This window comes from Gavia stellata, chromosome 30 (assembly GCF_030936135.1).
Source record: "Gavia stellata isolate bGavSte3 chromosome 30, bGavSte3.hap2, whole genome shotgun sequence".
Lineage (NCBI taxonomy): Eukaryota > Metazoa > Chordata > Aves > Gaviiformes > Gaviidae > Gavia > Gavia stellata.
Window position 1 is genome coordinate 3162317 of NC_082623.1, and position 15475 is coordinate 3177791.

General features: G+C 41.8%; 1 protein-coding gene across 2 annotated transcripts in view; it reads left to right on the plus strand.

Annotated features, from left to right (window-relative positions):
- Positions 1–14237, plus strand: part of ILRUN (inflammation and lipid regulator with UBA-like and NBR1-like domains) — a 30883-nt gene extending 16646 nt beyond the window's left edge. Inside the window, exons 3-5 of one of the 2 annotated variants that reach the window (XM_059831094.1) lie at positions 2028–2225; positions 4535–4863; positions 13619–14237. In XM_059831094.1, coding sequence (XP_059687077.1) covers positions 2028–2225; positions 4535–4863; positions 13619–13654 — 563 coding nt within the window. In that variant the 3' untranslated portion in view covers positions 13655–14237. The remainder of the gene's footprint in view (positions 1–2027; positions 2226–4534; positions 4864–13618) is intronic. The other variant, XM_059831096.1, reaches the window with a different exon arrangement.
- Positions 14238–15475: the final 1238 nt, after the last annotated feature.

Consider the following 15475-nt stretch of genomic DNA (forward strand, 5'->3'; position numbering starts at 1 on the left):
GGAGGCCAGATCTGTTCAAACCATGCTGTTGAGGCATGTTTTAGTTAAATGCAACTTCACATACTGTGTTATGACTCTGCAATTTAAGGAGGACCGTAGCATTTTAAAACCATTTTATGGTTTAATTAAGGTATAATATCAAAGGACTACAGTGTTTCCAGATAATATCTGCTTGTTAGGTAGATAACTGAAGCAAAGCCAAGGTTTATAACAGCTCGACAGGAACCCTTGATTAAATGACTTCAGTTCTAGAACATGAAATACCTGAGGCATGTGTCACCGAAGCATTTAGTGTCTGATGAGTACGACAAGCAGAGCTCTGGGAGATTGTCTTTTTTAAGCATGCAAGCAGTAAGCTAGGTTCAGTCAGGTTTTCATATGTGTTATTAAAAACTAATACCCTGCTCTGATACCTTCCAGGAGGGTGCTTGGCTTGTCTGCCAAAAGACCAGTTTGTATAGTAGAACCATTGCTGAAAGAGCGGCAGGATTTAACAGACTTATTTCCTCTTCCCACTCTACCCCCAGCTGCTGCTGGCTCTGCAGGACAGTTACTACAATTTACCATCTCCTGAGAGATGAGTGTACTGAAATAGAATGACATAATCATCATTTCATTTTATGGGGCTTATCAGTTGCAGCATTCTAGGCACCTTGCAAGCCTAAAGCCATTAAACCCGATAAAAATCACATAAATTATTTAAACTGAACCATGTTGCTGGGCTGCCAGCCTTTTCAGATGAGACTTCATACTCAACTCCCACGCGCCATAGTCTGAGGTCAGCTAGTCACTCAGCTCCTCTTGCAAAGGCCTCCCTGTCTCCGCGCTGTTTCCAACAGTAGTGGTATATCCCCCGCTCCAAATATCCCATGTTACTTGTTCACATCATGCTTTCCCTGCTAGATTGTGAATTCCACAAATAAGGACTTGACTAGAAAACCAGTCCCTGCCATGTCTCCGCTGAAGTATCCGCAGGGATTAAATTAGCAGGCAAGCTGTTGCAGAGGATGCTCTTTGGGGTAACCTGAGGTCAGATCAGCATCCACCATTCTCCTCTCAGACTAGCCATAGAGTGGTTCCAAGCTTCTTGGTGGTTCAGGCTTTCCTTAGGCCATTTCCATTGACCCCAGCCAAGCAGAAGGTATTCTCAAAGTCGTTGGCTTAGTCATGTCACATTACTGGGGAAGAAGCAAAAGAAAATTCTGCAAAAGTGATTTTTCACGAGTCCCAGAAGCACTTTACTTTTTGTCTGCCCCAGTACTTGTTATCTTTGGCGGAGGTGGCTGTGCTTGCATGCAGTAACTGTTTTCTGTATCTCTACAGATTGCCAGGTCACGCTGTCAGTCCCAGTATCTGCAGTCTAAACATCGATCTCCACAAATAAATCATATGTTCACAATCCTTTCCACCTTTGCACAAGGCTGAGGGAAGGATTGGTGCAAGAAGGGAAAGAAATCCATTTAGAAAATAGTACTAGCTCTTCAATTATAGTTCAAACTATTAGCTCCTCCTGAGACTAACAGGCTTAAAAAAGAATGAATCCCTGAAAGAAAAGGTTTCCAGCACTGTGTATTAATAACATGTATTTTGATGTCGTGAGGCTCAGGAGCTGCATGTAGGGAGGCAGAGAGAAATGAGGTGTGGGGGGGGAAAAACCCACCTAGGTATGACCTCATCTTTGTCTCTAGCATTGGTAAAGTATATGTGCCAGTCTGTTATGTTGACTTTTTTGCAGCTGTTCCACTGTGACTTTGAGGATTTTTCTGTGTGAAGAAGACCTAGAGATTATTCAAATAGAAATATAAATTGTCCTGCTGGTCTCTGAATGGACCAGTTAAGCCTTGTCTGAAAACTGCATTCTTCTTCAGCATCCATTGCTGGCTGTGTTATGTGTATCTTGGTATTCCTTTGACTGTTCAACAATTGCACAACTGTTTTAATAAGCGTGTTTCATCCAGTCTTACACAAACAGACACAAAGCTTTTCCTGGTGCACTGTCAGTAATTCTTTCTTCTGTTTAATCCCAGGGACAGAGGCGTGGCCCCCGGGGGTTTGTCTGAAGTATGTCGGGGGAGACCAATTTGGCCACGTAAACATGGTGATGGTCAGGTCCCTGGAGCCCCAGGAGATCGCAGACGTCAGCGTTCAGATGTGCAGCCCCAGCACAGCGGGAATGTATCAGGGACAGTGGCGAATGTGCACTGCCACAGGACTCTATTACGGAGGTGAGTGATCCCTTTTCGGGCTCTTCGTGATATTCCCACCACAGACAAAATGGATGCTCCTGGCCCCTTGCAGATGCTCTCCTGATAACCAAATGGTGAAGGCAGAGGTCTCCCAGCTCTGAGACTAAATATAGAAACTAGAAGAGAGAAAACATCAAGTGAGCTGCTTTGTTGTCTTGGTCAGCACAGAACTGTTTTCTAAACGCTGGAACAAATTGCTGATTACAGAAAGCTCTGGAAAACAAAGGGGCTTGCACACTTCTCCTGGAGACTCTCCCCAGTCGGTCCTTGTCAGGATTCTTTCCCAGTTTTCCAGTGCTGAACATCGTGAACTACATATGGACATAAAATCTATTCAAGTGGTGAAAACCTCATCTGAGAAGTTTAGTTAAGGCCCAGGTTTTAATAGTGTAACTTGGTGCATCTACTGTGAACCATTTTTCTGTGTTTAAAAACCCCTTTTTGATATTTTGCCTGGTGCCTCAGCCTGAGCCACCAACATCTTCATTCATTTGGAGCCTTTCAGTCATTTTTAGCCAGCTTTAGTTTATACTGAGAACATCTTTCTGTTTTGGCAGTTGGGAGTATCCCAAGTTACATGGGTTTGAGTGAGAGATGTTAGCACTCTGAGTCAAAAATAACTCTTCGCTTAGAAGTACAGGGTTTTTGGCAGAATTGTCAGTAAACATATGACTCTTCGGTGTCAAAAGTGGATGTAACTTGTCCCTGAAGAAAGGGCTTAAATTCCTCTGCGCAGGTTGAAAGCCCTGTTCAGCTTGCGACGCCTGCCACAGCCCCATGTCTTTATAACGCCAAGGTTTTCCCGTCTGCTGACAGTTTAAGATCTTGCTAAACTTTCTGAAGTTGCACAATTTGAAAGAAAACCATCTACAAATTAAAATCCCTTTGGCTACCGAGCTTCGAATCAGAGATACCCTTCCCCTGCGATACAACTAATGGCTTTGATGCTACTTATCCCCCAGAGGTGAGGGCCCGGCCAGCGGCCAGCAGGGGGCGCCGCGGTGCCGCTCCGCTCCGCTGCGGGTGGCGCGGCCCGGCCGCGGGAGGGGGCAGCGGGCAGAGGGGGGGCGCGGTGGGCTGTTGTGGAGCCTTAATGGTATTTGTAAGGGGCTTACGGCCCTGGCAGGGTGCTGGGGGCCCTTAAGCAAGTCGTATTTCTGTAAGGTGAAATCCCGCTGTCTTTAATTGGGTCGTAAAATGCAAACTGATGAGCGCAGCCCTGTTAAACCTGGGGAGGGACTGGAAGGAGAGCTTCAGTGAATTAATGCTGCTTGAGAAGCGATGGTGGTAAAACCGAACAGCAAAAGTACCTGCTGTCTCCGCCACCAGTGGCAGCACAAAAGAGCCCCTTGTAGGTTAACACTTGACTGCAGAAAACCTGGAAACAATTACATGTGACTTGAGGTGCTGCTATTAGATCTGCTGAGATGAGATAAGGTATTGCTGCTGCTGTTCTTTTTAATTCTCCTTCTCCGTGCAGCAAAACAGAACTGGAGCACATTTAATGGAGAGGTGGAAAAAAAAAAGGCGACAAAACTCAATTTGGGTACATACCAAGAAATGTATTTATGTAAATAGACCATAATGTTTGCATGAAGTGTAAATGAAATGGTAAGTAAAATAACAATCTTATCTATGTACAAGGGACAGCATGCGTTAGGTAAGAACTGTAAATATGTTTCTTTTTCTAGCCAGTAGTTTGCGAATTCGTGTGATTAGTCTACCAAGTCTGGGTATCTTATTCACCTACTGTGAGTGTTTTGGAACTGGAATGGAGATATTTTGCAGTGAATTGTCATAAACATAATTACCTTCTAAATCACTCTTTTCTTGTTTTGTTTTAGTAGTCAATCCTTTCAAAGCTAAACAAAAAACATTGCCTTTTCTTTACCATCAGAGTAGAAGATTGGCAGTGATATCTCCTGGCTCTCGTTTCAGTCTTGCTGCATAGCCTTGGATAAAGTCATTTAAGGCTTTCTTTTTTCAGTGCATCCTGTTGGTAATCTGAAGTATGGAGCTTCGAGTTGTTATATCAGATTGGTTTTTATATGTCCTTAGTTGGTTGATGTAAGTTCAGTAGGAGTAAAACTTGCCTGGTTTTCTTGAAAGATTGGACACTAAATTAGTGTTTAACCAGTACTTCTGATGCTTCATAAAAATGTATTTTAAACAGTCAGTCTTTTTTCTTGCTATTGTAAAGGATGGAATTCATGTTCTGTTTCTCTACTTCTGCCCCCTCTTCATAAGCTCCATCTAGTGACAACCCGAGTGTCTTTCTTTTTCCACAGATGTCATCTGGGTGATCCTCAGCGTGGAAGTTGGAGGACTTCTAGGTGTAACACAGCAGCTGTCATCCTTTGAAACAGAGTTCAACACGCAACCGCATCGCAAGGTAGAAGGAAACTTTAACCCATTCGCCTCTCCACAGAAGAACAGGCAACCAGATGAAAACAACCTAAAAGACCCTGGGGGTTCCGAGCTAGGCACAATCAGCAAAAACACATGGGGGCCTGCTCCTGACCAAATCGAACAAGATCAGAATGGACTGTCACAAAACTCTGTAAATCTCTCCCCCAGCAGTCACTCGAACAACTTGTCGGTAGTGACATACAGTAAGGTAGGTGCCCTGGGAGAACAGGAGAATGGGTAGGTGATGAGACTGTGATGTATGTAATAGTTCTTCGTTACAAACTGCAAAGCCCTTCCCTTCTGCTTCTGCCAGACCTGCTAAGGAAGGTTTTGAATTTGACTGTCTGACTCTGCCAACTCCTCGTGTTATATTAAAATATTTTTGCCTCTGATAGACTCTACCAGATCCACCTTTTGTTTTTGCTTCAAGTCCTTCTTAAAATTTATATAATCTTGTCTGGGTGCTGTAACTATTAGTGGCTGGAGCCTGCTCCACTTGCGTGTGCAAATAAGTCAAAATATCTCTCTAGATGTGCTCCTGAGTTTTACATAATTTTGAAAAGAGACAAAATAACCACACCCCCAAAACCTAAGATTATCCAGATAACTTCTTTTTAGCTGGTGTGGGGAGACTACAGAGCTCAACATTTTGATCCCAGAAGCTACCTGTCAGGAACAGTCAATCAAAGGACTATTCCTGTCTGTGTCCTTGTCTTGTTTATAATTGTAGGTGACTTTTAAATTATCTTTACTTTAGATCTCTCTCAGAAGCTTGCTTGGTGGATGCTATATGAGTCTGAGTGATATTTTGACTGTTTTTATTTGCTTGTGTGTGAAAAATGAATTGCAGGATTATTTACAATTCAGAATCCACCTGTTAATGCAGCCAGTATGTGTAGGTGTGTACTGTCGTATGTCAAACTAGCTTGATTTTTAAAATCCTTTAAAAATGCTTTACTGTACTTTAAGCAGGCTGTGTAGGACAATAACACTTGGTTGCTGAATGACTTAATAAAGCCCTAATGTTAGTTCACCTACAGCACTTTAGTTCCTAACTGGATGAACTGCCTGTCCTCTACCAGTGGATCATATTTTAGTGACCTACTTTGCACCAGGGCTATGCATTTTTTTTATTGATGGCATGTGCAGGATTAACTGTTGACAGACAACCAATCACCCTCTTTGTGTTTTGCACCCCAAACATAAATTGCTATAAGCTGTATTGGCTTCTGCTTCAAGAGTCTCGCTCACTAAAAGTGAAATGGATGGCTTAGGAAACGATTGAAAAATAAAGCCTTTCACCTGTCAGTTCAAATACAACCTGAGTTAGCAGCGACTTTCAGTCACTGCCTTTTAGTGGCTGCTTGGTGGTTAGCGGTGTTCCCTGAAGAGACATCGTCTGACTGCAGAGGCCGTTTATATACTGATACAGCTTCTCTGCCTAACTTTATCTCAGGTGCTTCAGGTGGGGAGTACTGCTCTGTGGCTGGCTGTTGTACGTATCTCAGCAAAGATTGGTGACAGCTCTGTGTATAGTTGATGAAAAATAAAAATCAGTTACTAAGTACAGTTTTGGTGAGATATTTGGCTTACCTAAGCCTTTCATAGCTTAAAATATTAGTTTTAATATAAATGGGAAAACTCAATTCCACTTTTGGTGGTCAGCTTTAGGCTGGAGGTAGCTTTTTTCCCTTGCCTATTTTCTGAGTGCAGAGCTTGGCAATTGCTTCGTAGTTGATTTGCACTTGCAGGTGGATAGATGTGGAACTGCTAATATATGCACTTCTGAGAAAGTTCCTGTGTAGAAATTTCTGGATGTGGGGTTTTGGCAGTAACGTGGCCTTCAGTTTTCACTAGGTATCTTCCTATCCTTACCCTTCCTAGTGAGAGGAGAGTGGTGTGGGCACCAGGAGGGAAAGTGTACCAACAGACTCTCTTGGCTGAGGAGTAGATGCTTTGTCTTTTCTAAGAACGTAGGTGTAAGAAACTGATACCTATTGGAGGTGCAGCGGACATAGCAAAGGTCAGCTATACTGTGGAAAAGAAAAGCCAAAAAGGAGAGTGAAGCACTGCCAGAGAGGATTTCACTAAATTTAAGTAAGCTGGTTTAGCTAGTAACCCAAAGTTCACCATCAGTACTCTTGAGAGTTGTGAGCCATTATAATCTAACCTCAAGAGGTAGGGTAGGTTGCCTTTCTCCCTTTTTTTTGGTTGTTGTTTTGGGGTTTTTGTTTCTTTTTGTATTTACAGAATATTCTTGGGTGGATTTGAGGTGGATTATCTGAGATAAAAGCAGAAATTTTTTTCCTTGCTTGCTTCAGAAGGGATAACTATGGTCCTCTTTGGAGATGGGGTGTGGGATATGTGAAAGTTCATTGATTTTTGAAGGGGTTTGTTTCTACTACAGTGTTTCTATTTGTGACATAATAAAACAAGTTAGCTTTTCCTTTGGAGGCCATTATTAAGGTAGGTGTGAAGATCAGAGTCCTGTTCCAGCCTTGCCCTTCCTGTCCAGGGCAGGAGGCATTCTGCCACAGACTTAATATTCATATTGGTACAATACTGTTTCTGTAGTGAACAAGTTTGAGTAGGTTTGACATCCTAGATACTTGGTCTTGTTTAAAATTGCTAGGTGAACATGTTCACCTTCCCTCGTTTAGGTCTAGCACTATGGCATGCCTTCTTCCTGCAATCTGGAAAAGAAGATAATTATTTTTTTTTTCTAAAAAGGGGTAATGTGTAAGTGGAAAAGGGCTTATTGGAGGTGATGTCAGAAGTATTAAACTAGCTGATCAGCAGATGGTGTTCCGTACCTGTTAGGAAAAGCTATTATCTGGCCCATCTACCCCGGGGACTTGACCTGTACTCTGCTGCTTGAGAGGGAGAAAGAAAACTACTATATTTGGATCTGTTGTCTTGTGACTGAATATTGATGTGAAAGGCTTTATTTCAAGTTCTAGGAGCAGACAAAAGAGTACTGTGGGTTGGTTACGTAGTTGCACGTTAGGAGTCCTGGATTTTATTTATCTTGGGCAGGACCTCTAACACTTTTGTCTGCTTTCACGTACCCGGAGAATGGAGTGAATCCCTAGTCATGTTCGATGCACCATTTGGTGAGATACAGCAAAGGGGACAGGTAGGATCTAGTTAAGGTGTTCAGAAGGGCCTATGTCCCATATTTAGAAACAATACAAGCCCTTAAATATTTCTTAGATCACTGTGGCGACTTCCTCTCTGCCAAGAGATTGTGGAGAACCCTAGTCATGCAGTTGCATGAGACCATGAAGTCTTTGAGATAAAACTAGCAGTTTCTGGCATCTGCAGCTGTAAAACATACTAGAAGTTGCCAGACCTTGTCTGTATTAGTTTTCCCTCTGGTGCAACTGAGCAGGTGTGACTTGTCCTCTAAAATTCCCCATTGGAGTCAGATCTCGGTGACACTGACGTGCCATCTGCTGCTGCATTAGACAAGTCTATCAGTGTTTCACATGTGGAAGTATTCAAAATGCTTTTATACAGCAGCATAGAGTACATGGTTTGGATGCTCTGCTCAGTGAAACAAACTTTCCTAGAAAAAAAACCAAAACAAACATAACAAGATGCTGAATTCCCTAGAAGCAGATAAGATGAAACCTGTGATACGGTTGAAACAAACTGATTGTGATCTTTATTCCTGCTGTAGCGTATGCCTTCCCTGGGTCCACCCTACTCACCTTATCGAATAAACTGCTGGAAGGTTGTAGATCAGGGTCTGCGTTCAGGGCATTGCTTTAAGCATGTTGTTGTTATATCTATTCCCAGTGGAGTTTTTGCATGTTCTTAGAATTAAAAATGTGCTTAAGTGCAGGATAGGACGCTTATCTCAGGATAGGGATGAGCTGTATTAGAGTCCAGATATACCCATGCATGGGTATTTTACTCTCCTCTTTGGCAATCGCTTTCTCTCTGTATTCTCGAGAGAGATGAGGCTAATATAGCTTCCTTCTATTTACTCGCTCCTGTCTCATAGCAACACTGTCGAGGTCACTGCTGCTCTCTTGTGACAGTCTTTTACATTAAAAGCGCAAGATGCAGTCTTACAGTGCCTGGGGAATTAGAGTTAAATTTTTTAACTTAAGGAAAGAAACGTACAGGTTTAAATGTCTAAAAAGATTGGAAGTGGATAGCCATATACTGACATTCAGATTGTACTTGTCACCTATATATAAAAAGTGTGTGTGTGTGTCTATATATATATATAAAAATCTGTTGCCCATATGAGTTGAGGAATTGCTGCTTTCTGTGTAATGCAGAAAACTGCATGTAGAAGTTCTGATTCTGCAAAGATTTGGCCGTACAGAACAATTTGCATAGTCACCGCCATAGCAAAGGGCATTCTACAGCTTATCTGGTATTAATCTGTTCTGTTTGTTACTCATGCTACTCTTAAAAGCCCAATGAAATACAAGCATACTTGGAGTTCACCGAATTAAAATCTTAACACCTTTTTTCCTGCTGTATTTATGCTTCCCCTCTTAGTTCAGCTCCACACAGAATGAAGTCTGATCCATGCTACTTGACAGCTTTCTGTATGTGAGGGGAAACCAAACCTCTCTCTATCCTTACTTAAAGCCTTTAACTGGCTTCCCCTCTCTGAGTTTAAAAGTTGCTGCCGCTTCTAGATGCGTGCTGCTTCCAAACCAGGGCACTCCAATCTGCGTATTTTTGGAGTACCTCTGTAAACTTTAGACAGAATTTTTTTCCCAGGAAACTATTTGGGTACCAAACTATATTTGGGGGTAAAGAAGATGCCCCAGAAATGGTTGCATCCATGTAGAAGAGAAGCTCCTTCCATCCTAGTATCTGGGCCTCAAACTGGGCTAGTTACCATATGGTTTAAATTCATTTAGGACAAAGCGGGAGAACATTGGACTCAAAACTATCATAGCTACTCTTTGACAGCCACACTGCTGCATAGCATCTGCAGGCTAAACTGATGTTGCATGAGCCGGTTTGCTTATCTGGTGAAAGACTAATGTGTTTGGATGCTGCATGTTAGCTCATCCACGAAAACCGACAGTCCGTGTGCTTTTGGACTGTGGGAAATGTGAGATAATCTGATTTTAGCTTAACTTTGCTCCACTGCAGGCCAACACAGTTTCCCTGTTCTTTTATCTCTGCAGACTAAAAGCACGCCATTGATTAAGTTACAAGAGCTAAGTTGTTGCATGGTAACTTAATCACGTACCTGAGCCCTCATGTACTTCATCAGCTATGTGCATCTAAACCAGCCCTACGAGTGGCTGTGCTGTGAGAAGGTTCTTAACTTCCTGGTGGTCTTAACTGCCACGCCATGTTTGCACAGCATGCATGGAATAAAAAAAAAAGTGCTCAATACTTTGTTCTTCTGTTTGTGTTCAGTTTACGTAAGTTAGTCAAGAGAACTTTGCGTAGTTTGGAGAAGCACTGACTAGGAGCGGCCCAGGAGGTGACGAGGAAACGGGGACTTGTAGCGTTGTCTGATGCTACTGTCAGTGTACACTGGGAGACTCCTGTATTGCTTTGCAGCTGTGCATCAAACTCCTGTCTCTCTTGAAGTGTACCTTTTACTGATCTTGACTCCGTCACAAAGGTGAAATAAAGATAGCTATTTGAAAGCCTGTGTTGTGATGGTTTATGAAAGTTTAATGTAATCTTCACTTTATTTCTAGCACAGATGCCTTCATTTAAAAAGCTCAGTATTTACAAAGGCCTATAACTTTCCAAAATGTCTTGATTCCCTTCTAGATACAGAAGTCAAATGATAATTCATACCAATAATTTTCATGTAGAGTCTTTTCTTGAAAAAGCATGCTCCTCTGTTCTCACACACTTATCTGTATGAATAGCCAGTATGCTTTCACTAGCAAGTTAGCAATTGCTTCTGTGGAAGATACTGGAAGAACTGAAAGTAAATTTGCAAAGCTGCAGCTGAGCTTTTCATAAAGACAGTGATCTCATTTTGAGAATAGAAGGGAATTCACCAAAAATAGTGTGAATAATTCTTCAGCTGAAATAACTCAGAAAAACTGCAATTGTATGCAGGATTATTTTTGCATGTTTATGATGTAAAATATTGCATACAAGGGATAATTATTCTTGAAAATGTCATATAATGGAGCTTGGTATTTGCATTGCAGCAATAACTGAAGTTTGCAGGTATCAAGACACTATTACACTGTGCGTGTTGAATAAATGTAATGAGAAACAATCGCTCTGCAGAGAGCTTGCATCTTACTGAGGAAGAAGAAAGTATTCTCATTTCACAAAGGGGAGTAAGAGCTTCTTGCTCAGGGTCTGATGTTAAATCAAGTCTACGCTTGATCTTAAGAAACAAGTGGTTTTTAATTTTGTAAGTTCTCATGTACACTAATAAATCTCATGGGTGAGTGAAATGCAGTGAACAGTGGCAATCCCAAAAGCAAAGATTTTGGGCTTTTTCTTTCTGAAATTCATTGTATCAGGAGAAGCTAACCTTGCTCAAAGATGCTGGGACACTTCTTGGAATTGCTTGTGAGAGAAGCTCATCTAGGGATGTCAACCTGTTAAGTGCAGCGTAGCAAGTGGTACAAAGCTGTATATACTTAGTAATCTGACACTCTGAAGGTGAGCTAAACTCTGGTTTTGATTAACACATGATTAGCATAATTGTGTAGCTTAAATTAGATGCTACAAAAACAGTATCTGAAGATCCAGAGGGTTTCCCTGAAAACAAGGTTAATAGCCTCTCTTCACAGGGTCTCTCTCTGCATTCAAAAAGACTAATGAACTGTTCTCATGTCTGACTTAAGCTGAGGACTCTGGACTGTGTACTGATTAACTGTGTTAATTCTTTTATGTCATGGGGTGATGCGGATATCTCGGCTTACGGCACGCACAAATTAAATCACCAAGGTTTTACCTGTGACATAAACTGTAAAGCACATAAACAGTACGACACTGGCTCCGCTGTGCAGTCGGTAGACCCCGGCAGAGGGAGCAGGCAGCTGGGAGCAGCTGATGTTTAAACTGCTGTCGTGAGGCTTGTGAGTGCTTGCCAGTCAGTATCTGCAAACAGAGCCTTGTGTGCAGGTAACTAAAAGACGAAGCAAAATCTGGCAAATGGGTCTGTACAGGTAATCAGCCACAAATCCTGGTTTTCTTCTGTAGAGCAATAAGTACAATAGCTTAACCCCTTCGAGGTGAGACTGCTTAGGATCTTGCTTATAACGTTGTTTTCCTTCTGTGTCCTTTTGGGGGGTTTTTGTACACCTGTTCACATTATTTTAACATTTCTCTTCTGCTCTTCCCCTTCCCCCTGTTTCAGTGACTGTATTTTTCCAAAATGTTGACTATCTCAGTCTCTTGATTTTGATGGGAACTTCTCCTTTCTGAGGTGAACTATTGTGCTGGAATCTGCTGGGTGTTACCTATTGAAAAGCTTGCTTTACAAACTGGGAGTGCAGCATATTCCTAGGGTAGAAGTGTGTGTGTTTTTCCATCACCTGCATGCAAACAGCAATTTCCAAGCTTCCAGTCTTCCTTACTTCCTACGCAATTCATGAGATGTCCTGTTTAATTGTCTAATCCTCCTCAGTTGAATTTTGAGAGCTGCTGATAGATGCTTCATTTTACCATTGCCTTGTATTTTGCCACCTGATATATCCTAAAGAATTACCTTTTTCTCACCAGCTGTAGCAAGATTATAGGCTTCTTATAGCACTTCCTTTATAACAAGATACACAACAGAGCTCTTGAGCCTGGGTTTTTGCAACTGGGCTTAAGCTAATGAAGTTGATACTTTCTTTATACAAGTCATGTTAAAGACTCCTTGCTTCATGGCTCTGTGGCTCATGCAGCGAGATTGTTACAGAGTTGTAGGAGAACATGCAGGAAACGGTGTTTCCTTTGAGATCTGCCCCATTAAAGGCAAAATGGTGAAAACTGAAGTCAGAGCTTCACTTAAAAGACCAAGAATGTCTTTGTGCTAATTGGTCTTTCAGCTGTCTTACTCATCAGCATGCTGGAAAGAAGCTGGGCTGTGTTTAAAAAAAAAAAAAAGACAAAATAAAAGCATTTGAGTAATGGTCTTCCAACTTTCCAATAAAATATAATGAGCTTTTCTCCCTCATCTCACTACTGACCTGAGTATGTGTCTGGATCTCACAAGGAGGATTTTGTGTGTGGTTTGTACCTTCATCATTACGACAAACTTTATATCCCTGTGACTTGGGAGATCTCTTGCCTGCCTGTTGGTCGCTTTCTCTTGCTTCCTGATGAAACCCTGGGTAGCTGATTTGAACGGTAGAAATTACAGAAAGGAGCTCCTGTTAATTTGAGACCTGTTACTACATCTGTCACTTAGGTGACTCACTTCAGGATGTAAAGGAGGGAAAGTGGATTCTGTAGTAAGCATTTTGATTTTTTTGGTTAAACGTTGTGGTTGAGTTTCACTTGAGGAAAATGTATATTGTTACCTTGACAGCAGAAGTGGCAGTTGTGGGAACGTGAATTTCCAAATCTTGATTATTTTTTTTTCTTAAATAGACTCTTCTACCAGTTACAGCCTCTTACTTAACTGTTTGCTGTAATCTTTAGAACAGACTTGTGAAACTGCAGTTGCTTGGCCTCGCAGGTATTGTAGCATCTATAGGGGGTTTTTGCTCTGGTGTAGAAAATACAGGTTACTTTGTGGCCCAGTAACACCTGGCTATTACCTGGCCTAAATAACACCTGAAAGAGGTAAGTGGATAGCATCTGACATCTCTGGGGAAGCCAGCTACAAGCACTGAAACCTGTGTTTTAGGAGTGTTCTATGAGGCTGGACAACAAAGGTCACGTTGGTGGGTAAAGGGGTGCGTTTGGTTTAGAAGTACTGGGATGGGATGGTCAGGATTTGGAGGTGTACACTGATCAATTTTATTTCTTGCCTATTGAAATTGATTATGTCTCCAACTTTCTTTCAGGGTTTCCACGGTCCTTATCCCTTCGGACAGTCTTAAAATACAAAAACACAAAACGGGTATCGACAAGAGGAGAATTTAACAAAGAACTGACTTTTGGGGGAAGGGAGGGGGATTCATGTGGCAGACAGACACAGCGTGGACCCCCCCTTCTCTGCCTCCGTGTTCTGGATAAAGAAGAAAAAACAAAAGCCCAGTAATTTAAGACTAGCTGTTTCCAGAGGAAAATACAAAATCTAAGTATGCATGTGTGAATGCTGGATTTCAGGAGTGTTGTTAAATGCTATGAGAAAGAAAATATACCAACACCATGGGGTTTTTTTTTTAGAAATCATTCTCACACATAATTAGGTAGCTTAAAAAGAAGTTTAAAAAATGAAAAAGCCATCTTTAAAAAAGATATTTTGACTACAGAGCGGTTGTAGCTTGAGCAAATGTTTAATTTCTGTTTGTTTCTTGTTAATATTTTTTTTAAATAAGGGACAGCGTGCATTTTTATGGAACTGTCATGTTTTGCTTGCTACCGAATGGAAATTTGCTTAGCATCTTCTGGGGTTTGTGCAGTGACTTCTTTTTGTCGGACATTTTTTAATGACAGGTTGGGTCTGCACCCAGCTCTGCATTTTTAATATCATCTGCTGGTTTTAGTTACCAACTTTTTAATCTTCTTTTTTTTTTTTTCCCTTTTGGTTTGGGTGTTGCTGTTACTTGTCCTGCGTGTCATTGGAAACCATGCTGAAGACCAGGTCTCAGTATCAAGGTTGGAGAGAAAGACTCTGGGACTTCTAGGATATCATGGGGGGGCTCATTTCCCTTCCCCTTGTACATGGAGTGCACACAAATACACACCCATATTAATAAGAAATAGATTTATTAAAGTTCCAGAGCTGTCCTATGTGGTTAGCGTTTTAAAATGCCTTTTTGTTAACTCTTGATGTACAGTAGCTGTGCCTAGAGCAACCAAGCATATCAGTCTTGTGCCAAGAGGAAACTCTCTTTCTGTAGCTGTAATTCACTTGGTAGTAGTTGCAGAGCTTTACGAAAGTCACATCCTTTTAATTTTGAATCTCCCATCTCTCTCTTACAAAGTTTGCATTCATTTCTCTTGTGATAAAGTACTAGTTTAGAGTCTAATTGTTTGCATTTTTGAATGCAGAGCAAGAGTTAGCATCATCAGTTGGATTCCACTCTGTCGCCTTGTATTCATTCGCCTTTATCGTCCTGGCTTGTAGCTGCTTTGAGGCTCTTACCTTCTAAATGGGCTCTCCAGGGCTTGGTATTGGAGGAGAAATCGCACCTCTAAAGATTCAGGTTGCTCTGCTGTTCCTCCAATGTATTTTCCTCCAGTTACGGTTTGGGAAGTCCAGCGTGAGGGGAGGGAGAATGGCCTCAAGTGCTGTGGTGGATTTTTAAAGTGCTGCATCACCACAGATCCTGCTGAAGGGGAGCGAGGGGAGAGGGCACCGTCTTATTCAGAAATGTGAACAAGGCTGGAACAGCTATCTGCCAAAGATACAGTATTATGCAAAGCTCCCACTACCTTCTTCCAAATCTTTCCAGTGAAGACTCTTGTTCTTGTTGGAGCAGAGCTCAGGCTTGCTGCGTGGTGCATGGCTTTACTCTGATTGCTCTCGATTAGTTGTATTTTCTTGGTTGGTTTTGAATGGGGGATTCATTTTCATTGCAGCTACCATCTTAGTGCATACAGATGGATCTTGTGGAGGACAGTGGGAGTTCCTTGTATCCAACAGAGGAAGAATTGGACCATAGGTTTTGTTTGTATTTCAGAGGTTCAGTTGTTAAAGGTCACTGTTATCTGAAGTCTCCCTTCAAAAGTCTGTTTGCCGGGAGAAACAAGTA